The sequence below is a fragment of the Saccostrea cucullata genome, unplaced genomic scaffold, assembly GCF_032062105.1.
Source record: "Saccostrea cucullata isolate Sc308-1 unplaced genomic scaffold, CSIRO_AGI_Scuc_v1 ctg3191, whole genome shotgun sequence".
Lineage (NCBI taxonomy): Eukaryota > Metazoa > Mollusca > Bivalvia > Ostreida > Ostreidae > Saccostrea > Saccostrea cuccullata.
Window position 1 is genome coordinate 7,274 of NW_026940012.1, and position 27,880 is coordinate 35,153.

Consider the following 27,880-nt stretch of genomic DNA (forward strand, 5'->3'; position numbering starts at 1 on the left):
TTTGTGCTCAATTCATGCAAGTTTTTGCTTGCTTTGCCATGATATTCATAGCGAGTTTGCTGCTCGCATTTATATGGCATAATCTATTTTGAGTTTGTGCTCAATTCTTGCAAGTTTGTGCTTGCTTTGCCATGATATTTATAGCGAGTTTGCTGCTCGCATTAATATGGCAGAATTTATTTTGAGTTTGTGCTCAATTCATGCAAGTTTGTGCTTGCTTTGCCACTATATATTTGCGAGTTTGTGCTGGCATTGATATGGCAGATTCCATTATTGAGTTTGTGCTCATTTCATGTAAGTATGTGCATGCCTTTCTATTACATCTTTGCGAGTCTGTGCTTGTATTGGTATGGCAGAATTTATTGTTATGTTTGTGCTCATGTAAGTATGTGCTTGCTTTTTCATTACATCTTTGGGAATTTGTGTTTGTGTTGGTATGGCAGATTTTATTATTGAGTTTGTGCTCAATTCATGTAAGTTTGTGCTTGCTTTGTCATAACATCTTTGTGAGTTTGTGCTCGCATGAGTAAGTTATTTGATAGCTACATTCTGCTTATATTGTGAGTATGTGCTTACTCTTTGCTTTTAAAGAAAATGGTTGCTTACCACTACACACTACGAGTCTGTGCTCGCATTGTAGTACTTGCATGTTTTGTAACCTTTTATATTGTGTGGTAAATCTATTTGTATTAGTATGTGCTCGTTATTATGTTTACAGTTGGAGATCCCTTCTTTACAACTACATATAGCTATTTATTTCAGTATCTACAGTGGTACACTAATTTTAAATTGAGCTTTATTATTGATTTCAACTACATGTACCACAATATTCAGTTATCAATTGTAGTGTGAATATTTAAAACTTTTTATTATATATATACATATAAAAAAAAGAAAATCTTTTCTCTAATGGGTACAACAATTAGGCTATTTTCTTTTGTTAATTTTTTTTTCTATTCATTTGTCTACGCTTTGGCTGTGTCTCCTCTCTTTTCAGACAATGCTGCCTAACTGGAGAAAGTCACCAGCACAGGCAAGTCCAGATATCTGCCAACATCCATAATTCCAACAGCGATTCAGCCTCTCAAACGCAAGCAACCATTGAGGCCTCCCCAGCAGCTAATCCTGCAGACAACATAAATATTCTGTCAGTCCTGAACACTTTATTTGGGGATGACAAAAGATTTTGAAAATTGCATCATTCTGCTCCCTTGTTGGCAACAACCCCTACCCGAAATTGTGTAATTCTTTATGGTGCCAGCAAGACTACACAAGCCAGTTTACAGACTCTCAAAGCTGCTGCTGACTCACAATCCCAAATTTTACATTTATTGTCTAGCCAGACTTTAAATGTCTTCACATTAGCAGGTTCAATATTTCGTCTGCCTGTTATCATTTCTATTGCGTATATTTTAAACAGGGTCAGAGTTTGTCTGCCTGTTTGTCAGTATTGGATATTTCTACCAGGGTCAGAATTTGTCTGCCCGTTACCAATTCTTTATTGTATATTCTGTAACAGGGTCAGAATTTTTGTCTGCCTGTTACAATTTATGTATTTTATATTTTTAACAGGGTTGGAATTTGTCTGCCTGTTATCTTTCTGTATTGTATATACTCTAACAGGGTCAGAATTTGTCTGCATGTTACAATTTTTGGATTTTATATTTTTTTTTAACAGGGTCATAATTTGTCTGCCTGTTATCATTTCTGTATAATATGTTTTTTTTAACAGGGTCAGAATTTGTCTGCCTGTTATCATTTCTGTATTGTTTATACACTAACAGGGTCAGAATTTGTCTGCCTGTTATCATTTTTGTATTAGAACTTTCCTGCATGTGGTAGAATAGCGGGAAAACATTTTATGATAGAAGCATTTTATTGGAAATACCTGTTTATGGTAGGCATGGCCAAAGGAAGGCCAATGACAAAGCAGTAATTTGTGAGGTGTTGGAGCATTCTCAGCCAGTGCTCTGCAGAACACGCTTGTGTTTTGTTTATATCTATATTTGAATGAATATGTTTACATATATAATATACAATATTGTAATTTATGGTTTTGTTTTATTGTACATGTACATCTATGTGTTATTCATACCAAGCACTGCACTGAATGCACGTCCGGCATTCTCCCTTGAGACATTATTTACATAGCGACGGACACAGGTTTTCCATAGTTACTCGTCTATGGTTTTTTCCTGGGCGGTTTTTAATGTCTTTGATAGGGATATATTACATAGCATATAACATTATATAGTCAACAAAAAATTACATCACTTCATTGATCACATACACATTAATGTTTGCCTGTTGGTTACATAATTTGTTTTTAAAGTAATTCCAGCTGATCCCACTAAACTAGCCTGGTTTACAGCAGAAGTGTTGCATTATTTGAGGAGTGTTGTATTATTTTAGGTGTAGTCTGTCAAATAATATGGGAAGGTTACACTGTATATTTCTAAATTGGATCAGAATTGGGTGCCTATGTCCCAAAACTTTAATGTATTTGCAATGCATTAAGATTTGAATTCAGGTTTACCTTTGTACATATTTTTCAGCTTAAATCTTAGTAGGCATAGAAGTTGTAATCCTGTTTCCATCTAATTGTATTGATTCCCTTGATTTTTAGCTGGTTCATTCCTTGGCCTCTCAATTATGTAAATGTATCAAGGTTAGTTTTAAATGATTCACAATACGTATGCCCTGTTATCTTGCAAAATTGTTTACTTAATTTTATATACATTAGGGCGAGTTTCACCATCATTTGTAATTTAGTTGCTGATTTCCATCACTTCTTACTTCCTATTCAGAATTTTGTGTTGGCCTTTTTATGTAAGGCCATGCTATATGAGTAATACCAATAGTGTTTACAAGCAAGAAGACTCTTATATGATAGGTGCATTGAAATTCTCCATTTCCTTTGTACAGATCGAATTTTGCCCACGAGCGTTTGAGTAAATAATCTGTTTGTATGTGCATGATGTTCATTAGCTTTAAATTCCAACCAATTTTTCTTTTTATATTACCAATTTAACTTTTTATATCATATGTGAGGTTTTACCAAGGCAACATCTTGAGTGGTGCTTCAACCCGTTGGGTTGATGGCGCTTTTTATGCACCACTTTTGTTTCCAATAAACTTTGTTGTTGTATTTTACTGCATTATCACATATGTATGTTGTAACAATATTGTGGCTGGGAGACCACTGTTTTGTAATCATTTATTGAATTGCATTTCTGGTCAAGCTTTCCATGATTCTGTTATGTCTCCCAGCCACATTCTTTGGTAATTGTTTTTATAAATGGATTTCATTTGTCGTCATTTAAATAAATGACAAGATTTTTACACATAACATGTTTTCTGTTATGTATTTTGGAAACAAACAGAGCTGCTATGTTGCCTTGGTCTGCCGGTAAAGTTTTAACATAAAAGTATTTGATATGTTAAATAGGCTTGACATAAACAAATTTGCTGGAATAGACTTTCTTGGACCAAGATTACTTAAACATTCAGCTAGTGTAATATACAAACCTCTAACACACTTAATAAATTCCAGCATAATCAAAGGGTCCTTTCCTTCGCAGTTAAAAATAGCAAAAGTAACTCCTCTATTTAAAAAGGGGGATAAATCAGACCCAGGAAATTATAGACCAATCTCAATCTTACCAACTATTTCGAAAGTCTTAGAGAAGCATGTAGCAGAAAATATACGAATCTTTACTTCTCACTATGATTTATTAATGAAAGCACAATCTGGATTTAGAGAATTTCACTCTTGTCAGACAGCTCTTACAAAACTAACTGATAATTGGCTGCATGCAATAGATCAAGGAAATTTCATTGGCATTACTTATTTGGATTTTAGCAAAGCATTTGATCTCGTAAATCATGATATACTTATTACTAAACTTAAATGCTACAATTTTGATCTTATATCGATTCAATGGTTTGAATCATATTTAAATGATCGAACGCAGAGTGTTAAAATTGGTGCGTACACATCTGAATCACTGCCTGTCACAGCAGGTGTGCCACAGGGATCTTTTTTAGGTCCTTTGTTATTCCTATTATATATTAATGATTTACCATTATCTGTTGAACATTGTAATATTGATATGTTTGCTGATGACACTACAATGCATTTTCATGGTGACAATATTTCATATATTGAAGCAGCTCTGAATCAAGACCTTTTTCAAATACAAAACTGGTGTCAACAAAATCAAATGATTTTGAATACGGACAAAACTAAGAGTATGTTAATGGGAACACATCAAAAGAAATCAAAATTAGAAAACGTTAATCTTCATTTACAACTTTCTGGCCAACCCCTTGAAAATGTTACAACAGAGAAATTATTAGGTGTTCACATTGATCATAATCTTCAATTTACTAGTCATGTCGATGCAGTTTGCAAAACTCTTGCATGTAAATTATTTACTCTACGAAAAATTAAGAAGTTCCTTCCATTGCATACTAGAAAGCTATTTTATAACGCATTTATTTTACCATCAATTCTATATTGTCTATCTATTTGGGGTAACTCTCCTCAAACTCACATTGATAGAATATACAAACTACAAAAACGAGCAGCTAGAATTATTTTAAATGAAAAATACGATGCACATTCAATGCCCTTGTTTAACATATTAGGCTGGTTAACAGTTCATGAACTTCTATATTTACAGAAAAGCATTCTGATGTTCAAAACATTCCATGGTATGACTCCTGATTTTTTTGAATTTCAAAGTTGTGGATCATACACAGTACGATCACAGACAAATTCAGAACTTCGTTTACCAAAATTTAAAACTAATTTATTTAAAAATTCTTTGCAATATTCAGGGGTTATTATATGGAATGAATTGCCTATTAGTATAAGGAATTCCCAATCCCTTTCAATATTTAAAAGTAGGGTAGAACATTTTTTACTTATGAAACGTTCTTCATGAAAAAAAAAATTATTCCTCTGAACTTATAATGAAACGAAAGTGTTTAATTTATTCTAGTGAAACATAATGTGTGTTTATATCTTATTGTTCCATGTTTGTGATTTTTGTCTTTATTATGTGTTTATATCTTATTGTTCCATGTTTGTGATTTTTGTCTTTATTATCGTATAAAACATTGTGTATGTGTTTTTAAGAAGGCCCCGAGGAAGACTAGTGCTCGCACTAATCGGATTACCTTCTATAAATAAAGTATTATTATTATTATTATTATTATTAATAAATTCTGCTTCATATGAATATAAAAATAAGTCTGCTAATAACGGAGCGCAATTTGTACCCATGGGAATTCCAATAGATTGTTGGAATACCTGGTCTCCAAAAACCACATAGATATTGTCAATCAGAAACTCAAGCATCTTCTTGATGTCAACTTCAGAGTACTTATGTGTACAATCAGAATCTGTTTTAACAAAATAATTTTTCAAATGACTAATGACGAGGTAAGTAAACTTACGAATTCCATTTTTGTTGAAGAAGCAGCTGTCAATGATATCAAAAAGCCTGGATTTTAATTTGTCGTGCGGAATTGTTGTGTATAAAGTTGAAAAGTCGTAAGTTTTTATGCTGTTGATTTTTGTAAAGTCTTGTGATTTCAAATTGTCCAAAAGTTCTTTAGAATTTTTAAGTATCCACATCTGATTTACACCACTTCTTGAATATATAGTTGTACAGTACTCTTGAAGTTTTTCCTTCACTACTGTCAATATTTTAGTGAGAAGTAACGAAAGATGCTTGGTTGAACATTTACTGGAACCTGCAATGTATCTTTGTTTGTAAGGATTCTTATGAAGTTTTGGAATCCAATATATAAAAGGTAGTTCAAATTCATTTTGGCTCTGTGGAATATTAAAAGTATTCAAAACTGACAGGTGATTTTGAAGAATTTCTTCCTTAGAAAGAGTAGTATATGTATAAGTAGGACTACCACTCGTAGAATTAAATCCAAGTTCTTCTAAAATGCAATTTATATAATGAGCCTTACAAACGAAGACAATGTTGTTACCTGCTTTGTCGGCAGGAACCAGTACGTACTGATCGTGTAATCTATCTAATTCTTTTTTCACTTCTGGTTTATTGAACACAGAAGGATAGATGGTTTTCATTTTGCCCCTCAATCTTTTAATACGTGACTTTAACATGGATCTGATACATTTAATCCATTCTGACAAGGTGTCAATGTCTTCTTTTTCATATCTAGCCCATCGTCTGGCGTAATTTTCAACAGAATCCATAATATTTATGAAATTCTGACGCCAGTTGAAGGATCGGGGTTCCCTATATTTTGGACCTTTTAAAATAAGTGATCTAAGGTCCTCATTACGAACTATATTTACGTCACCTGTAATAACCTGTCCAGCAGGACTATAGTTATAGGGCGAAGAAGTACATGAACACGAAATGGGATTATTTTTCAGATAGTCGATATCCAGGCCATGTAAAGTATTTTTGTAATTGAAGAGTTTGGAAGCAATGGTCGAAGTATATTTGTAGGAAATACAAGGCGTAGTCTTTAACTTGAAATATGGCGGAATATAAGAGTGGACCCTTTTGTGATTAAGAATATTACTAATATTTACCGCGTCAATTCCTTTATTGGCATATTGAAGTTTAAGGAAAAGACGGTTTGTTTTAGCTGCATTTTCTACCGTGAAACGTGCGGGTTTAAAAAGCCTATGATGTGCAATATCCATAATCACAGAACCGAGCCTATATTCAGGTGTCGAGGAATCTAAATTTGGATGTTCCTTGGTCTTTTCAAGAAGACTATTTAAAAGTTTCAAAGGGACAGAGTAAAGTTTGGTTCGAATATGATGTAGACCTAACTGTTGATTTACATAAGGTAGTAATGAATCAAAAGAGACGTCGTGTATTGCAGGTTTATTGTACGAACGATGTCCATGACTACGCTTACGTCTCTGAGTATTGTTAAAAAGTCAATCACATTTACATTATTACACTGCGGGCTTGTTAGATTTCCTACACTATCGACATTGTCATTACATCCATAGGGAAAGGCTGTGCCTAGTTTCCTAATCCAAAATTCTTCACGTTGTCTACGGAAAGGTGTACTCAAAGATGGACTATTTGTGTGGTGATAAATCTTTTCCAGAATTCTAACTTTCATTGATAAAATAGAATGATCAGGAGAATTAAAATGTTTATATAAAAGCTGCTGACCACCATGATTTATTTGAAATCGATGACCTGATATTCTTTTGTTAAGCAATCCCTTGGTTTCACCGACATAAATAAGTCCACACAGATTACATTCTATTCCATAGACAACATTAGAAGATTTGCAGTTCAGATTTTCCCAAGTTTTGGTAAAGAAGCTCTATCCAGTAAGATTACTGGTGAAAGAAGTGTCACTTATCAAAATGTCACAGGTTTTACAGTTTCGTACAGAACATTTTGAAACCGAAGACATTGGATCGCAAAAGGAATCATCCAATATATTTGTAATAGAAACTTTACACTCTTTCACTTTGGTATATGATGTATTGGTTTTATACCAAAACTGGGAATCTGAAGACTGTGCATATGACATATGTTTAATATCCCTGAGGATAATCTGAGGGACACCAAATGAACTCCTTGAATCTGTGTCCCTTATAGACTCAAAGGAGTGACGCCTTTTTATACTGGGCGACGCGCCTGCCAGTATCATTTCGTTATTATTTGTACTCATGTTTTAATAAGTACCGAACGACAAGTATCCTCGGGGACAAATTGTCAACCAGCAGAGATACATGTTCGGTGGTTAAAATAAGGATATGGAAATAACGAACAGTATTCAATCTCAACGTCCATTAAACAAATACAGTGCAGGGAAATAATTTTGTTACAGCATCAATGCTGATTTTGGTGCTTCCTATGCTTGCTGATTTTGATGCTCTTGCTTGCTGATTTTGATGCTAGTTATCCTTATCCTGATCCTGGTTTGATCCTTATCCTGATGCTGGTTTGAAACTAGGTCAATGCTAGTAATGCTATTGGAAGTAGGATTATCCTGCCAGAATTGGATAATTAAAAAACAGCATCGCTATTTTAAGCCATTAAAAATAATTTTTGGGGTAATTTTTATTTGTAATTTGTATCAAATGACTTTCTTTTATCTGTTTTACTTTGGTCAATGCTAGCTCTATCCTTTGCTTGCTGATGCTGATCCAAGTAATGCTGTTTTTTTTTAATGCTGATGCTGATGCTAGTTCTATCCTGATCCTACTTATACTGATCCTGATGCTGGTTTATGTAACAGAATTAGTTCCCTGCACTGTATACAAAATAAGAGCAGAGCAAATTCAGAGCAAATTCATACTTTGCTTAGAAATTTCATACGTGAATTTCAATAATGGGTGATGAGCATTGGCTATAGAGAAAAGTTCATGAATCTCATTTTCATTTCCATGAAAAATGATAAATCCATCGTCGCGATAGAGACCGTAATATATTATTTTATTTTTCCCCGGAAATTTGTTTAGAATTTCGTTGGTGATCTGATGCAAGCGAATATCACATTCAGATGGGGAACATTTAGATCCCATCGCACATCCTATAATTTGTTTGTAAATATTTGAATTAAATTCAAATATATTATTTTCTAGAATTAATCTGAGTATATAACTCAGGTCCGCTGTGGGCAGGGCTTGGATTGAGAATACGCTTCTGTCAAATTCTCTGTAGGCCATTTCAACGGCTGCGATTAGCTCCTCGATTTGCATATTTGTGTGAAGTGATGTTACATCATAACTGACCAGCAGGCACTCGCTGTGTGGTCGCAGACGTTCTTTTTTTAAATGAAGTCTGAACTATCCCTAATAAAAGTGCTCAAAGTATGAACAATGGGTGTTAAAAAATAGTCAATGTATTGACTTATGTTTTCTGTAGGTGCCTTTATTTGAGATATTATAGGCCTCCCTTGTGGGATGGCAGTCGTTTTGCAGTATCCATTTTGTTTAATGGTATTAAAGGTTTCAAAATCAAGTTTGTGTATTTTAGGGAGTAAATATAATCTCCCTATTTTAGTGCTATCAGCTTTGTGTAGAAAGTTATAAGTAATATCATCAAGAACACCCTTGGCTTTCATTTCATAGACTCTCTCATCTATAAGTTCCTCAAGATGTTTTAAATTGGGATCTGTAATCCGGCAGTAATACTTTGAGTTTAATTGTTGTTCACCTTCTTTAATATAATCTGATTAACGTATGACAACACTCCTGTTATTTTTGTCAGCTTTTTTGATAACGATGTCATTGCGTTTTTTAAGTTCTTTTAATGCCTTATTTTCAAGCAAACTTAAGTTGTCAGCAGTTCTACTAACTTCCATAGATGACAATTCAAGTTTTGTTTTGTCAATATATGTTTGTATGGAGTCATTGGATAATACTTGTTCAAATCCACTTTTTACGCGGAAATGATGAATTTCAGTAGTCTCATTAGGATCATGGAACATGTATCTACATTTCAGTTTTCCAGCAAATTCATTGAAATCTCTCATGAGTGAATTTTTAGAGTTGCATGAGCTAGGCCAGGGAATGAATTTGAGTCCTCTCGCCAGCAAAAGATATTCTTCATCAAACAATTTGTCCGGTGTGAGATTAAATACATGCTCCTGAGCTAAGAGAACTTTTGTTTTATCCTCTCTTTCTTTATGGGCTTTGTTATTATTGGCCCTGCGCAATTTGCGCTTAAATTTAGCGTTCCGATTGAAACGACGTGCCATTCTGATATGAATGCATTCAAGAACCAGCGCACATGGTAGGTCACGTGCTACAGAAAAATCCAACTGCGCATGACAAACAGACAAATATTAAGTTATCAAGAACTAAAATGTAAGCTTTTTTACCTGTTTAACTAACCCAAATTAAAACAAAAAAGTCGTTATATAATTTCATGTGTACAAATTGAAAAGCGAAGTATCTCAGTCACAGATTTATGAAAGAATTTTAAAGTTATCAGTATGGACGGAATTTCTGTCCCTTTCTTGCATGGATGCAAGGTTTTTGTCTGGGGTGGACTCAGCACGGTTGACTGTGGTCCTTTCTGATCTGATCTTCATCTTAAATTCCAACAAGAGTTGGTCGAATTTCTCCTTCGACTCTCTAGTTTTTTTGTTTAGATCGCCTTTAGCCCATCCTGCGGCGGGAGTCGCCTTTCCTATCAGGCAAAATGCATCCCGACGGATTTCCCTGAGCTGGTCGTTAATTTCGTTGATTTGATTATCAAAAAAAATAAACTGATGATTTGAGAACTTTTTCCTTCATGGACTAGGTTTTAGTGTCCAAAAGTTCTTTAAAGGTTTGGATTAGCTCAGGATCACCTAGATTAGGGTCACATTCCAATTGCCATCTCATATAGGGTGGCAATTTCCCGGAGGTTACAGCGTACGACATTCCTTCACGGGCACATGCGATTTTGTGTCTTTTAATGTAATCCAAGGTCAAACTTGTTGACAGCATCTGACACAATGTCTGTGAGTGCCGGGTCCTCAGTTGCGTTTCTATCAGATCTGGGATAATCTATATTAGATAGATCAAGGCTGTAATCAAACATATCTTCATCCTCAAATCAGGAACCATATTTTGTTCTTTTAAATGTTCCTGATTTCAGGGTAAATCATCATCCATTTTCAACAAACTTAAATCTACACTATGTAAAGAAGGTTTTCTAAAAGTTTAACTAGTTTGGCCAATTGTTTTTGAGAAGATTTTAAAAGATATTACGACATTTTCGCTATTTCTGAATTATCGCCACCTGAAGAAGGACGTGACATTCTAGCGAACATTTTTTTTTTTTTGTAAATTTGTTTTTAATTCAGGACTGAAAAAAGCAAACAGAACATACTTTGACTCATGAATTCTAGACAGATTATAAAATCAAATAAAATTACATACGTTCTTAGAGGTGATGAGACACGCTTGGAGCTTTTTATTTTCTTAAAGTTTCCGAATAATTTCACGACTTATTTTGATATAACATTTAACTCAAAAATATCATAATAAACTTGTAGTTCCTTACGGAAGAGCCCCATGCACACTTCACTTGTTTTTAATTTGTACACTTTAAAGTGTAAATTTTACACTTTAAAGTGTAAATTTTACACTTTAATCTGTAAATTTTACACATTAAAGTGTAAATTTTACACTTTAATCTGTAAAATTTACACTTTAATCTGTAAATTTTACATTTTAATCTGTAAATTTTACACTTTAAAGTGTAAATTTTACACTTTAAAGTGTAAATTTTACACTTTAATCTGTAAATTTTACACTTTTATCTGTAAATTTTACACTTTAATCTGTAAATTTTATACTTTAATCTGTAACTTTTACACTTTAAAGTGTAAATTTTACATTTTAATATGTAAATTTTACACTTTAATCTGTAAAATTTACACTTTAATCTGTAAAATTTACACTTTAATCTGTAAAATTTACACTTTAATCTGTAAAATTTACACTTTATTTTTAATTACCTAAACTGTTATCAGTTGTGATCAAACTGTCGATTTGTGATGTTTTACCTCGGTCACATGAAACAAGTATTAAACTGTGATGTTTACAATTGTTTGCATATTTTTAATTCACATGTACTGGTACATGTTTATTGGTACATGAACAGTTTAATTAACAGTAAAAATCAATGTCTCAAAGATTTTTTAATTTGCAGTTGAGTTTGAAATTACAAGTATATGGTTCTATGGTCAGTATGAAAATTACGGTCATTTTTTTAACGTAGCATCAAAGAAAAGTCATTTAATAAATATATATATAAAATTCATTGCTGTTCCAAATTATAAACATAATATAAACATACTTTGATATCAATATCACATTCATCTAGAACAAGCACATGTTTGCATTTGTTTGATATGCTCTTCATTTATATTCTAAGAAAAGTTTCACTTGTATCAGTAACACTAATTTGCTTATCATTTGCATTTATTGTAAAAGAGAAAAATCAGAATTAAATATTATCTTGCAAGATTAAAGTGTAAATTTTACAGATTGAAGTGTAAAATTTACAGATTAAAGTGTAAAATTTACAGATTAATGTGTAAAATTTACACTTTAAAGTGTAAAATTTACACTTTAAAGTGTAAAATTTACACTTTAATCTGTAAAATTTAGAGATTAAAGTGTAAAATTTAGAGATTAAACTGTAAAATTTACACTTTAAAGTGTAAAATTTACAGATTAAAGTGTAAAATTTACACTTTAAAGTGTAAAATTTACACTTAAAAGTGTATAATTTACACTTTAAAATGTAAAATTTACAGATTAAAGTGTAAAATTTACAGAGTAAAGTATAATATTTACACTTTAAAGTGTAAAATTTATACTTTAAAGTGTAAAAATTGCAGATTAAAGTGTTAAATATACACATTAAAGTGTAAAATTTACAGATTAGAGTGTAAAATTTACAGATTAAAGTGTAAATTTTACAGATTCAAGTGTAAAATTTACATATTAAAGTGTAGAAATTAAAAAAAAGTGAAGTTTCAAATAATACTACTACGCTTCCGTAGTTCCTGGAAGTTATTTTGATCTACGAATTTAAGGAAGTGTTTGATTAACACATCCTTGCACTTTCACAAATTTTAACAATATCCTTAATACTTCAGAAAATTAGCAATTTTTAAATAAGTTTTGTTTAAATTGGATATCAAAATATCAAACTGTCTACCGATTTGATACACAAATAACGATCTGCACGTACAAAATTCTTAAAAACATGAAATGTTTATAAAACAGTTAAAACCCCGCAACATATAATTGGTATTTTTCTTAATTCATGAGTCATGATTCTGTCAGTAATTGCTAGTTCGTACGTAAAAGAGACCTTGATCGACATATTGTAATGATAAATCTGTACACCAAAATCCCATTTTACCATGTGCATTCTCTTCAAAGGAAATGGAAATTCATAGGTCCAAGGGACATAACTCTGTAAAAGATCTTAAACAAATAAAACCTGACCTTGATATTCTTATGATAAATCTTTGTTACAAATTTCATTCAGTATGTGCAACTTTTGAGAGGAAAAAGAACGGGCACTGCTTATAATTGGCAATTTTCCAAGTCCAAGAGGAAATATTCCGTCAAGAATTTGTCGATAGTACAATGTACTCAAAAAAGGATTTGACTTAGGTGTGCTTGTGATAAATCTGTTTACCAAATTCAATCTCAGTAAAAGCAACCTCTGTGAACAAACAGAAAGGCAACTGTTGGTGGACAGACCCGCCTACAGACAGCAGCAAAGCAATATGCCTTCCTTTCTTCGAAAAGAAGCATGAAAAAAATAAAATAATAGTTAAAATTGTATTTCCAATGCACATAAATATATAAAAGAACTCCAAATTTTGAACAATTGTGATTTATTTGAAAAAAAAAATGTATTTCCAATGAACAATTCATTTTTAACGTTATTTTGAATTTTCTGAATTACAGTTAGAATATATTTTATTAATACACAACAGCATATCTATCTGTCTAACATATGATCATGAATAAAGTTTGGTTTGTGCAAGGATGTGTCAATCAAACACGTCCCAAATGTCGTAGTTTTAATAATATCCAGATAGAATAAGTTCATTTTTTATGTTACCAGGCGAAATGCTATTACAACAAATCATGATTTTATACAAAAAACTGGTAAAAAAAATTATTTACATCAAATCTGCGTCCAAATAACTTGATTAGTTTTCGGAAAATGCCATACTCTATTATTTTTAAAGCATTTTAAAAGATATTATCCGACTTGAACTCCAAAATTTTCCCGATCTTTTCTTTACAAACCAATCTATTCCATGTGTCATGATATATGTAAATGACTTAAAAACAACTTTAAATCATAATTCTCTATTTTTCTTGTGCTTGCATGTCAAACATATACTCAACAAAAAAAGAAACGCATATTGTTTTACTCGTCAAAGAAAGTTTTAAAATGTACATGAAACAACTATTTTTTATATCATTGGATACCTGTGACCTATTTAAAGGACAACATGGGGTTTTAAAACCCAAGTGTTGAATTATCTCCCTTGTTTAAACATGTTTATGAAAGTAGTGTTTTTCATGATTTCTTCTAAATCAGATGTCTATTTTCATTGATATTTTGGAATTAGAGAATTTTTTAACACTTCTATTAAACCCATATTTAAGATTTGATTGCAATGTTAATACTGCAATGCCACGCCCAAACAAAGATGGATACAACCAGGCTAACGATGATACTAAATGGAGCTACGCAACAGGAAGTTGCAACTGTATTTGAAATAAATCAATGGGCTTTGCAACCTTAAAACTAACGTCTGAAGACCACTATCTGGCCATCCGCAGGTAACCACAACCAGGCAGGACCGTCAGACACCCCCCCCCCCCCCATCACCTCATGCGATTCAGAACTTGCTGTAAAATCTGCTGCTACAATTGCTGGATAAAAAAAATCAGCATAAAAATGCATAAATTCTTCGCATGAGACTGAAATGAGATGATATTCCCCCACGATATCCGTACATTGGAAACCCACTAACATTGAGACTTTACACAGTACATATTGTTACGCCCCTTGAATTTGGGGGCAATGAAAATGATCTCAACTTGATTTTTCAATTTGCAACATTGATTTTTATGACAACACACTCTAAAATCGCTTAAGTAATATAAGGTTTAAACTGAAAACTTAGAATTTCATATTATTCTGATTATGCGTTTCTTTTTTTGTTCAGTATATTTTAAACACTTCCTAAACTTCTCTGAAATTATTTTTAGGTTAAAACAAAATCTTGTAAGTTATCATGACTGCTCAATACAATGAAAGCAATTCTGTTAGCATTAGTTTCACGCTCTCTAGTCCATAGTTATAAGGGTTGTTCGATTACACAATCTAATTAAAAATATGGAGATAATGAACAATTTTCAAGCTCAAAATTCCATTACATATGTTACATAATAATAGCAGAGTAAACACATCCAAAATCATCAGAAGTACATGTATAATCAGCTACCATGAATTAACATCTTATGCCGACTGGTTACTTCAGGCGTGTGCTTATTGTAAGGTACAGGAAAAAACAGAAAAATCCGTCGACAATGCAGTTTATAAATGATGGTCTAGCAGGAAAAAAAATTGTCATTTCATTTAAAATGATAGATTATAATTTCAGACACATAAACACAAAATATGATATAATATAAAACTGTATCAAATAATATATTTACATGTACTATTATATCAAACACAAACAAGATTTGCAAATTTCATAATAACTTATGCCACATTTATTGCATAATTTTAAAATTTCAAATTCAGTTGTAACTCGTGTTATAATTGTCGATGTTATAAAGACAATATTGCACAACAAATATATTTTCAACATTCCTTCCTTCTTCCTTTCGTAAAAAAGGGAATACATTCTCCTAGATTACAAACAATAAACAATGCATAATATAAAACAAAACACTATAAAGCAAATCAAACCAACAAAATCAATAGAAAAGTAATAGTTTGCTCTCTTGAAATTTCAAATTTCAAGAGACAAATTTTCATTTACTGAAATTCTTTTGTAAATCCAACTTATACTAAATAAAAGAAGTACAATAAAAAGACAACTCAATGACATTTGAACTTAAATGAAGTTAAACTAAATAATAATTGTAAATCACTTTTTAAGATAACTTTATATTTGCGTCTACCAGTAAACATTTAATTTTTGCTTATGAACATATAATGAAATATGACATAGAACAATTACACAAAATTTACTTTGAAATGTAATGTATCCATCTTGCTTTAAAATACAGAGTTTCCATCTCGCAAAATTATTTTGCCCAAGAAGATTTTGGAATTAATCAAGGTTTTTTTTTTTTTTTTTTTTTTTTTTTTTAAATACCTATCTGTGAACAGGGCATAAAACACGAACCCTGAGAACACCAAATGAGGAATCGGATGTCATAAAGAAGAAAACATCCCCCTTTGATACGTCATACAGGCCGTGAGACATATGCATCGATCAGATAGAAAGTGGAAACATTTTCTGTCAAATTAACAAAAAAAAAAAAAAAAAAAAAAAAAAAAACAATCACTCGGTATAAAACATGTCTGCCAAAGTAAGACACAATAATATAATATAGATCCTTACAATGTCAATAAAACCACAACAGACTTTGACGAAATGCTGACTTGAAGAGTGAAATCCCTGCATCATCAATTCAACTGTCAGAAGCCTGCCTCGGTTTAAATATTGGTTGAAATTGAAGAAAGCTTTTATATATTGAATACCTTGCAAGACGTTAACGTTTTCTACAAGTGTTTGCGAAATATGAATGCATAAATATGCAAAAATAAGGGATGTTGACAATTGGGAGGCTATAGTTCTCCAATTTGTTTCATGGTTAAGTTGTTAGTTGACCATCATCGCTTATAACCAGCTAAACATTCAAGTATGGAACGGAAGTAACAGTTTGTTTGGTGCCATTTATTTCAGACTCACTAAGATATATCGAGTTGATATATGGATGAAAATTACTTTTGTTTATTTATTTTGCGGAAACGATACGTCTAAATGTCAAACTGAAGACCATAACAGGGTTTTCCTCCTCTCCTATGGAATAATTTCTCTATGAAAGCAGCATGCTCATTTTTTCAGCCTACTTAAAAGCCATAATGGGGTTTTTGCTCCATATGCCAGACAAATTTTAACGCTACTGGTATTAGGTAGCTTTAAAGGAAAGTATACTGAGTCCGTCGTCAATGTATTATTTCTGCACCATTTTGTAGTAGAAGTTGGATAATGCTGTCATGATTACAAAAACATGCTATGTAAAGCCGACTCATGTATTCATTGCATAAATTAACACAAGCATCGTTTTGAAATAATAAGTGGACAGTGCTGTAATGTCCGTTTTCACAGGCTATGGAGATGGGACTGGTTCCCTGATTGTCACATATATTGATGTCTGCCCCATTGTTCATTAAAAGTTTAACCATGCCTTCATTGCCATCGAAACATGCTACAAACAGCAGACTGTAGATTCCTTTAGTGCATAAATTTACATCAGCACCTGAATTAAATATAAGTTCGATGGTAATGCAATGTGAATTTTCACAAGTTATGCAAAGAGACCGGTTTCCATCTTTATCACATCAATTGATGTCGCTACCGATGTTCAGTAACAGTTGTACCGTGCTATCATGTCCATTCTCAGAAGCTATATTAAGAGGACTCACTTCATTCTTGTCGCATAAATTGATTTTGGCACCGTTGTTCAGTAACAGTTGTACCGTGCTATCCATTTTGACATGCTATTTAAAGGGGACTGGTTCCATTCTTCTCACATGTATTGATGTCAGCACCGTTGTTCGGTAATAGTTGCGCCGTGCTATCATGTCCAGTTGGATAAGCTACATGAAGATGACCATTCTTCGTACATAAATTAACGTCGGCACCGTTGTTCAGTAACAGTTGTACCGTGCTATCATGTCCAATTTGACAAGCTATAGATAAAGGACTGTCTCCTTCATTATCTCGTAAATTGATGTCGGCACCGTTGTTCAGTAACAATTGAACCGTGCTATCATGTCCATCAAAACAAGCTATACAAAGAGGACTGGCTCCATCAGTATCACATAAATTGATGTCGGCACCGTTGTCCAGTAACAGTTGTACCGTTCTATCATGTCCATTTTCACAGGCTAAATAAAGAGGACTGAATCCATCATTATGACATAAATTGATGTCTGCACCGTTGTTCAGTAAAAGCTGTACTGTGCTATCATGTCCATTATAACAAGCAATAGAGAGAGCACTGGCTCTATTCTTGTTACATAAATTGATGTCGGTACCGTTGTTTAGTAACAGTTGTACCGTGTTATCATGTCTATTTTGACAGGCTATATGAAGAGGACTGAATCCATCATTATTACATAAATTGATGTCTGCACCGTTGTTCAGTACCAGTTGTACAGTGCTATCATGTCCATTTTCACAGGCTACATAAAGAGGACTGAATCCATCATTATGACACAAATTGATGTCTGCACCGTTGTTGAGTAAAAGCTGTACTGTGCTATCATGTCCATTATAACAAGCAATATAAAGAGGACTGGCTCTATTCTTGTTATATAAATTGATGTCGGCACCGTTGTTCAGTAACAGCTGTACAATGCTATCATGTCCATTTTCACAGGCTGACATAAAGAGGACTGAATCCATCATTATCACATAAATTGATGTCTGCACTGTTGTTCAGTAATAGCTGTACTGTGCAATAATGTCCATTATGACAAGCAATATAAAGAGGACTGACTCTATTCTTGTTACATGAATTGATGTCGGCACCGTTGTTCAGTAACAGCTGTATAGTGCTATCATGTCTATTTTGACAGGCTATATGAAGAGGACTGAATCCATCATTATTACATAAATTGATGTCTGCACCGTTGTTCAGTACCAGTTGTACAGTGCTTTTATGTCCATTTACACAGGCTACATAAAGAGGACTGAATCCATCATTATCACATAAATTGATGTCTGCACCGTTGTTGAGTAAAAGCTGTACTGTGCTATCATGTCCATTATAACAAGCAATATAAAGAGGACTGGCTCTATTCTTGTTATATAAATTGATGTCGGCACCGTTGTTCAGTAACAGCTGTACAATGCTATCATGTCCATTTTCACAGGCTGAATAAAGAGGACTGAATCCATCATTATCACATAAATTGATGTCTGCACCGTTGTTGAGTAAAAGCTGTACTGTGCTATCATGTCCATTATAACAAGCAATATAAAGAGGACTGGCTCTATACTTGTTACATAAATTGATGTCTGCACCGTTGTTCAGTAACAGCTGTACAGTGCTATCATGTATATTTACACAGGCTGAATAAAGAGGACTGAATCCATCATCATCACATAAATTGATGTCTGCACCGTTGTTCAGTAATAGTTGTACAGTGCTTTTATGTCCATTTTCACAGGCTAAATAAAGAGGACTGAATCCATTATTAGTACATAAATTGATGTCTGCACTGTTGTTCAGTAATAGTTGTACAGTGCTATTATGTCCATTTTCACAGGCTGAATAAAGAGGACTTAATCCATTATTATTACATAAATTGATGTCTGCACCGTTGTTCAGTAATAGTTGTACAGTGCTATTATGTCCATTATAAGAAGCAATATAAAGAGAACTGGCTCCATTCTTGTTACATAAATTGATGTCTGCACCGTTGTTCAGTAATAGTTGTACAGTGCTATCATGTCCATTATAAGAAGCAATATAAAGAGGACTGGCTCCATTCTTGTTACATAAATTGATGTCTGCACTGTTGTTCAGTAATAGTTGTACAGTGCTATTATGTCCATTTTCACAGGCTAAATAAAGAGGACTGAATCCATCATTATGACATAAATTGATGTCTGCACCGTTGTTCAGTAACAACTGTACAGTGCTATCATGTCCATTATAAGAAGCAATATAAAGAGGACTGGCTCCATTCTTGTTACATAAATTAATGTCTGCACCGTTGTTCAGTAATAGTTGTACAGTGCTATCATGTCCATTATAAGAAGCAATATGAAGAGGACTGGCTCCATTCTTGTTACATAAATTGATGTCGGCACCGTTGTTCAGTAACAGTTGTACAGTTCTGTCATGTCCATTTCCACATGCTACAGAAAGGGGACTGAATCCATCATTATTACATAAATTAATGTCGGCACCGTTGTTCAGAATCAGTTGTATTATGCTATCATGTCCATATTGACAAGCCACATAAAGAGGACTGACTGCATCCTTGTTGAATAAATTGATGTCGGCACCGTTGTTTAGTAACATTTGTACAGTGCTATCATGTCTATTTTCACATGCTACAGAAAGGGGACTGAATCCATCATTATTACATAAATTAATGTCGGCACCGTTGTTCAGTAACAGTTGTACTATGCTATCATGTCCATTTTGACAAGCTATATAAAGAGGACTGACTCCATTCTTGTTACATAAATTGATGTCAGCACCGTTGTTCAGTAACAGGTGTACTGTGCTATCATGTCCATTATAAGAAGCTATATAAAGAGGACTGAACCCATCCTTGTTACATAAATCGATGTCGGCAGCATTGTTCAGTAACAGTTGTGCCGTGGTATTCCACCCATTAAAGCAAGCAATATAAAGGGGACTAAATGCATCATTATAACACACATTAATGTTGGCTCCTTTTTCTAGTAATAGTTGTACTATGCTGCCTTGTCCATTTTGACAAGCAATGCAGAGAGGATTGATTCCATCATTATTCCGTAAATTGATATCAACACCGTTGTTAAGTAACAATTGAACTGTGCTACTATGTCCATTTTGACAAGCTCTCCACAGTGGTCCGACTCCAAAATTATCACATAAATTGATATCAGCATCGTTGTTTAGTAACAGTTGTACCGTGCTATCATGTCCATTTAGACAAGCTATATGAAGAGGACTGGTTCCATTCTTCTCACATAAATCGATATCAGCATCGTTGTTTAGTAACAGTTGTACCGTGCTATCATGTCCATTTTGACAAGCTATATAAAGAGGACTGTCTCCATCATTATCACATAAATTGATGTCGGCACCGTTGTTCAGTAACAATTGTACCGTGCTATCATGTCCATTATAACAAGCTATATAAAGAGGACTGACTCCATCATTATCACATAAATTGATGTCGGCACCGTTGTTCAGTAATACGTGTACTGTGCTATTACGTCTTTTTTGACAAGCTATCCAAAGAGGACTGACTCCATCTTTGTCACATAAATTGATGTCGGCTCCGTAGTTCAGTAACAGTTGTGCTACGTCATCATGTCCATTTCGACAAGTCATATAAAGAGGACTGACTGCATCCTTGTTAAATAAATTGATGTCGACACCGTTGTTTAGTAACAGTTGTACTATGCTATCATGTCCATTTTCACATGCTACAGAAAGTGGACTTAATCCATCATTCTTACATAAATTGATGTCGGCACCGTTGGTCAGTAACAGTTGTACCGTGCTATCATGTCCATTTTTACAAGCTATACAAAGAGGACTGACTGCATCTTTGTTAAATAAATTGATGTCGGCACCGTTGTTTAGTAACAGTTGTACAGTGCTATCATGTCCATTTTCACATGCTACAGAAAGGGGACTAAATCCATCATTATTACATAAATTGATGTCGGCACCGTTGGTCAGTAACAGTTGTACCGTGCTATCATGTCCATTTTTACAAGCTATATAAAGAGGACTGACTCCATTCTTGTTACATAAGTTGATGTCTGCACCATTGTTTAGTAAAAGGTGTACTGTATTGAAATGTCCATTTATACATGCTTTATACAAGGGACTTTTTCCATTCTTGTCACATAAGTTGGTATCAAGACTTTTATTCAATAAAAGTTGCACAATGCTATGGTACCCATTTTCACTCGCTATAGAAAGCGGATTCGAACCATCTTCATGATTGATACTGATATCAGCTCCGTTTTTCAGAAGAATTATAACCGTTCTTTCATGTCCATTCTGACAAGCTTTCCAAAGAGGACTCGCTCCATGATTATCACTCAAATTGATTTTTGCGCCGTTTGTCAGTAAATAATGTACCATGCTGTCATAGCCCTTATAAGAAGCAATTTGGAGTGGACTGACTGAATTTTTCGTACATAAACTGCTGTCGGCCCCATTGACTAGTAAAAGTTGTACGGTGTTTTCATGTTTATTGTTACAAGCTTGATAGAGGGGAGTGATTCCGTTCTTGTCATATGCATTTAGTTTGGCGCCGTTGTTCAGTAAGAGTTTGACCATACTCTCAAGTCCATTGAAACAAGCTGTATAAAGGGCGCTTTTTCCATCTCTATCACAAGAATTGATTTCAGCACCTCTCTTCAGTAAAATTTGTACTGTACTCTCATGTCTTTTATAGCAAGCTATGTGGAGAGGAGTGTATCCATTCCTGTTACATAAATTAATTTCAGCACCCTTATTTAGTAAAATATGTACAGTGTTGTCATGTCCATTTTGGCAAGCAATATAGAGAGGACTTCTCCCGTTGTTGTCACAAGAATTTATTTTAGCACCGTTATTCAGTAAAAGCTGCACTGTACTGTCATGTCCGTTCTGACATGCTATAAAAAGGGGATTGATTCCATCATTGTCCGATGAATTGATTTGAGAGCCGTTGTTTAGTAAAAGCTTTACTGTATTGTCATGCCCATTTCGACAAGCTACATAGAGGGGGCTTTTACCATCTTTGTCACATAAATGTATATCAGCGCTATTAGTTAATAAAAGTTGCACAGTGCTTTGATGTCCATTTTGGCAAGCTATGTAGAGAGGAGTGACACCATCGATACCACACATATTGATTTTGGCACCGTTTTTCAGTAAGGAAAGAATGGTTTTATTACGTCTGTCTCCTTCTACTTTCTTTCCAATCTCTTTCAAATGTTCTTCAGTGTTTGCTGCTGCCAGAATTAATGGAGTCATGCTACAATAAGGGGTTAATTTATTAACGTCAGCATTAAGTCTAACCAATTCTTCAATTATTGAAAAGTTATGGAATACAGATGCAATGTGAATTGGTAAGAATATATACCACATTTCATCCACAGCTTCTTTTTTATATTCTAGGCTGAGGAATTTCAATAAATTTGAATCAACGTTGGCACATACAGCAGAAAATATTGGATATTCTTTTAACTTTGTTTGTGGCATACTGTTTAAGCAGAAAGAGGAAATATCATTATGGCAAAATATAATTAATCCAATTAAAGGACATGTTTTTTCTTTTAAATCAAGGAATGCAAGTCTTGACAAACCAAAGCTCTCAAATACATTTAAAAATTCTGATCCTTTTCTCTTACATTCCATATTTGTAAGAAGCTCTGGAAACTTTTCCAACGATTCTACCTTTTTCTTAAAAGATTTGATCACGCTTTCTTTCCTAAGACAGGGATTCAAAAGAACATCGATAACATTGTCTGTCTTAATATCAGAAATAAGTCGGTCTACAAGATCATCAACGTACTCTTCAGGAAGGTAAACAGTGAAAGGATCGCGATCTTCCTTTTCTGTATCTTCTTCTATCATCACCCGACGTCTCAGAAAACCGCTGTCTGCGTACTGAATTGTCTCTTGTGGACAATCCACACCAAACACCAGAGTCGTTATCTCCATAATAAAGTCGTGAAGGAATTGGAAAGCATTTCCGACACGTTTGACATAAGAGCGGTTCAGTTCATGTAGAGTACTACGAATGATTGAAACATGTGTGTTTTCATGTAACTCACATATTCCCAAAATGTTTTTATATTTCATCATAAAAATATCATTTCTTACAATGCTATCAATTTTCAAATTGTTTTTGAAAGCTACAATCAAGATAAGTGAGCAAAATCTTTTCTTGTCTGTTTTCTTCCAAATTTCAATTTCTTTTTTAATAAATCTGTACGGATGTTTGAAAAAATCAACACCGTTTTTATTGTAGTTTGCCTCCCTTGAAAAAACCTTACAAAGCAATGGAAAATAAGCTTCTGTTTTGATTATTTCGATAACAACCTTTTCCGATAAATGCAGATTCTTTGAATACTGATTAAAAATCGATTCTTTCTCTTTCACAGTCAGTCCGTTCTCTTTGTTGTCGATTTCTACTGCAGTGGATTCATCAAATAAGTTACCCTTGACCCTTTTGTCATAAAATATACATCTTCTACATGATATCAATAGCTTGTTCTTCTTCAGGCAAATCTCCAGTGTTTTCTCTAAACTTTTCCATGAGTGATATAAAACTTCATCTAACGATTCCTTACCTAAAGGATCATTGAATACAAATAATATGCGATTTTCTGAGACTCCAGATGAACAGATCTTTTTAACTTCTTCCAACTTATCCACCGGTATGACATTCCATCCCTGCTCTTTAAGAATAAGTGCAATATGCTGAATTATTGCAGATTTTCCGGACCCAGAATTTCCAACCACAGTGATAAGGTTAAGACTTTCAAGTTTTTCTTTAACCACTTCACTAGCTCTTGTAGAAATAAAGGTAATATCGTCTTCTCGCCAATTATCGAGAATTTCCTTTACCAGAGTGTTTTCTGTAACAGATATATCCTTTTAAGATTATTAAGTGTAATAAAAAACAGAATATATGAAATTAAAATGTAATTCATTTTTTTTTTATAAAACCATATAATTGTCCACTAAAATTGTTTTATCAAAATAATCTGAATTTAGTATTGAAACATATTATATTTACATTTACAATGTCTTTGTCCGAGATAAAATTACCAATTGTTAATGTAATTTATTTCATCATGAATGTTTTGGCGCGGTTCCAAAAAAAACACGTGCAGGGAGGGACAACACCTAGAGAGAAGCAGGCTTGGAGCCCGTGGATTGGCGGAATCAAAGCATGTATATTGCAGATTTTTTGAATTCATGAAGATGATCAATGGATTGGCTTGTGTGATAATTTTATGCATAAACGCATTCGGCGTTTATGCAAATTATCACACAAGCCAATCCATTGATCACTTCATAAATTCGAAAAATAAGACAGTTATTCCTTAAATAAGTGCAACATATATTAACTACAAAAAGGTGGGTAATTTAAAGGATTTGGAAATAGAAACGAATGTATGTACTGACTTTAAATTGTGGTTTAAGATGAGGTACAAACAAAAATATGAATGGAAAGGATGCTCAAGCCATAGCATAGAAAAAATATGAGAATGAGATTATTATTTAATGCAAACAAAATAACATCAAATTTCATTGAAAGCAAATTTTTTTTAGATATCTTACAGAAATTTGATTGTTTCACATCGACAGAAATGCAATTTATCGCCCTATCATGATGTAAATTTGAATTCACTTGGAAAAATAATAGTTAACTTGCCAACATGATAAAATTGCACTTTCTTCACTCCAGTAAATCCAAAAAATATACATTACAAATGGATAAACGGGCAGTCATTGATACAAGTTAATATCCACCATATTTATTGACTGCATCAATGTGAATGTTTACCGTATAATGCTACGTTCCCACTGTCGTGCGGTCAGTTACGCACTTCACGGTACATCAATCGTAGTGTTTTTATTGAATTTTATACAAAGATACGAAGAGATGTGTATAGGGGCCTTTTCATACGTTTCGTTACGCTTTCATGCGCTATTCACACGATGGATAAATTTCATGTGATCCGATCTCTGACGATCTAACTACCGTTCGGATAAGATGAATTACGTTCCTATAGGATTATCAAGATTTAGTCGAAAAAGGACCTCGATCTGTGACGAATATCACGATCCAAGTTCTCGATTAGAAAGGTTCTCCCACGTTTTAATACGTTCTCGTATGGTATAGTACGTCCATCGTGCACTCTTGGGCTAATGTGTTATAGAATAACACGTTCATTGCAATGTCTTTCACGATCAGGATCCAGATAGAACAAGCTTTGATATACGATTGTACCCTGACAGACATATATTTGGCTACACTAGGTCTATCATATTTTTTCTATAAAAATTGAACAAAACATAAACATACAATCAATAATAATGGCAGAAATAAAGGTTGATGACAACTTCAAAAACGTGGTGTTTGTATTGTAACTATGGTCATACTGTAGTCAAAGCACAGCAAAAGCAGCAGTAAAGCTGTTTATTCTTTTTCTTTTCTTTTCTTCACTGATAATGCCTCTGATCGAACGGGTTCGGGTCCAGAAGAAGATATGATTTCCCTTCTTTCTTTTTTGTACCTGTTTTAGGTGGCATTTTAAAAATATTTTCCAAAACTCGGACTTTTTAAATTGAATTGGGAAAAAAACGTGTTCAATTTTCTCGTTATTTTTGCATGCTTAAGTATTTGTAATATAGCCTGGTTGTCCGTAACAAAGCGTAAACACTCGTGTCTAATGCGTTTACTTTCATACGTCCGTATCAAATCGTCTCTAAGCGGGATAACACCGTGTCAGCAAATGAGCAGTAGGGCCATGCGAAGTGTTACAGATAGTGACAGGACGTGAGATATCGCAACGAATTGCCATTCTGCGGGATGTTTGTCTTTTCCGAGGTCGATCCCGATGATAACGATATGAAAGCAAGATTTGATGCGTTTACGTACGATGCAGATGAGGTTAGTTACTATGTAGTGGGATTTGATGCAATGATAACGATTAAAATCTAATCGTGTTAATCGTAGAAAAAAGTTTTGATAGTCAAATAAAATTTCACAATCAATACGATAGTCGCGAGTGAACACAAGATTTGTATCGGGTTGATACGAGCACTACGATTTTTCACGTTCGAGTCCCCGATATCAATCGTGGCGCCAATCGTGATATTGGGAACATAGCATAAGATAAATATAGAATGATTTTGTTAAAACAAGATTAAATGAAGTGAACAACTGGGGGTTTCTGACTCTATATCTAGTGGTAGACTAGGCTTTTACAGTAGCCTAGGGATATGAAAGTGTTACATTACTTCCTCAGAGACATATACATCAGTTTCAACACTGGCATGTAAAAACAACATGATACATATTCAGGTTGTAATTTTTTTAGTTCGTGTACAACGCGAACTCTCATAGATTGAATTCATAAATTACGATTACGTTCTTTAACCGATAACAAGACGGATGTTTTTGCAATCAATTGAACATTTTGCAATATTGTTTGAACCATAGTTCCGACGTCTAGTAGGGCATCATGGAAATATTTTTGCTAAGCAAACTTTTGTTCAAACTGCAAAAATCTTAAGGAAACAAATTCCACATGATTATATTGAGAAACACTGATCTCCGCTATATATCTTATATTGTAAATATTTTAATGACTGTATTTATTATAGTCACCTTTGTCTTCGAACTTTAGTTTCAATTCTTGCAAATCCTGCTCCAGAGAAGATATTTTTTTCAATAGAGAATGGCTATTCTTGTATTCTTCCCTAAGTTTTTCTATGAGTGTTGTTTTGTACTCCTCTTCTAGGGCTTGACTTTGAATATTACTCAGTCCATATATATAGTCTATTTTTGTGTATGTTTGCAGTCTTTGGCATACATCAGTTATGACTGACCACGTGTCATCAAACTCTGTCTGTGAGGTAGAAGCCGAGCTTATGTGTCCACACATGTTGTTTCTTATCAATCGTATCCTCTCAATGTCATCGCCGATTGTTATTTCTCTTGCTGACGGCATCGTGTTTCCTCCCCAACTTTTTGTTGGACTAGGAATCTTTGTACATATATTTCTTATTAGTGTATATAACAATGTAATATCAAATTCTTTATAACCATCTGTTTTGGCGCCTATGAGACGAAGTTCTTGCTCATGGCGTATGTTCTTATAAATTGATGATGCTTTCACTTTGTTGTAGACAAGACCAGGAGGTACCTCCATTTCTAAGACATCTCTACAGGCCTGGGTCAATTCTTCGTTTATTGCCATTCCGAGTTTGGCAAACCTCGATCGGCCGCCAGGGTCTGGTCTAGAAGCCATTTTTGGGTTCTTGTTGTTTAATAAACACTCTGAAATGAAAATGACTTAGTTTATCAATTTGATATTTTTGCAGTTTTAAACGGAGACATTACAAAGTTAGGAGATCGTTAATTCTCCTTCTTAAAATTGGTGAACTTGAAAGGAGATGGTATTCATGAGTTTTAATCTAATAGGGACACTACATTTTTTTTTAAATTTATCTGTTTATCTCTTTGAATGCGATACGTTTACCTTGCCCAAGACATTTAAAAGGGTGTGGCTATGGATTTCATATTCCACATGTGTATTTCTTGTTAGAGGACCTTTTTTGCGGTACCCCCAAATTTGACCATGTGGCCTT

The 27,880-nt window shown here is 33.7% G+C and overlaps 1 protein-coding gene across 1 annotated transcript; it reads right to left on the reverse strand.

Moving 5' to 3' along the window:
• Window positions 1-17,319: 17,319 nt before the first annotated feature.
• Window positions 17,320-27,561, reverse strand: LOC134254454 (uncharacterized). The gene is made up of 5 exons (XM_062736965.1): window positions 26,898-27,561; window positions 21,116-24,132; window positions 20,476-20,719; window positions 18,298-19,686; window positions 17,320-18,200 (listed from the first exon to the last, which is right to left on the reverse strand). Exons 1-5 carry the CDS (start codon window positions 27,538-27,540, stop codon window positions 17,320-17,322), a joined length of 6,174 nt encoding a protein of 2,057 aa, XP_062592949.1. The 5' UTR covers window positions 27,541-27,561.
• Between the last annotated feature and the right edge of the window lie 319 nt (window positions 27,562-27,880).

Excerpts from the sequence above, each read along its gene's own strand:
- LOC134254454 (XM_062736965.1), bottom strand. The coding sequence starts at position 27,540 with ATGGCTTCTAGACCAGACCCTGGCGGCCGATCGAGGTTTGCCAAACTC. Across the intron at positions 19,687-20,475 it reads CAGTCCTCTTCATATAGCTT|CATGTGGAAATGGACATGAC; the intron begins GTCTAAATGGAC and ends CCCTTTCTGTAG. Across the intron at positions 18,201-18,297 it reads CAGTCCTCTTTATATTGCTT|CCTGTGAAAATGGACATGAT; the intron begins GTCATAATGGAC and ends TCTTTATGTCAG.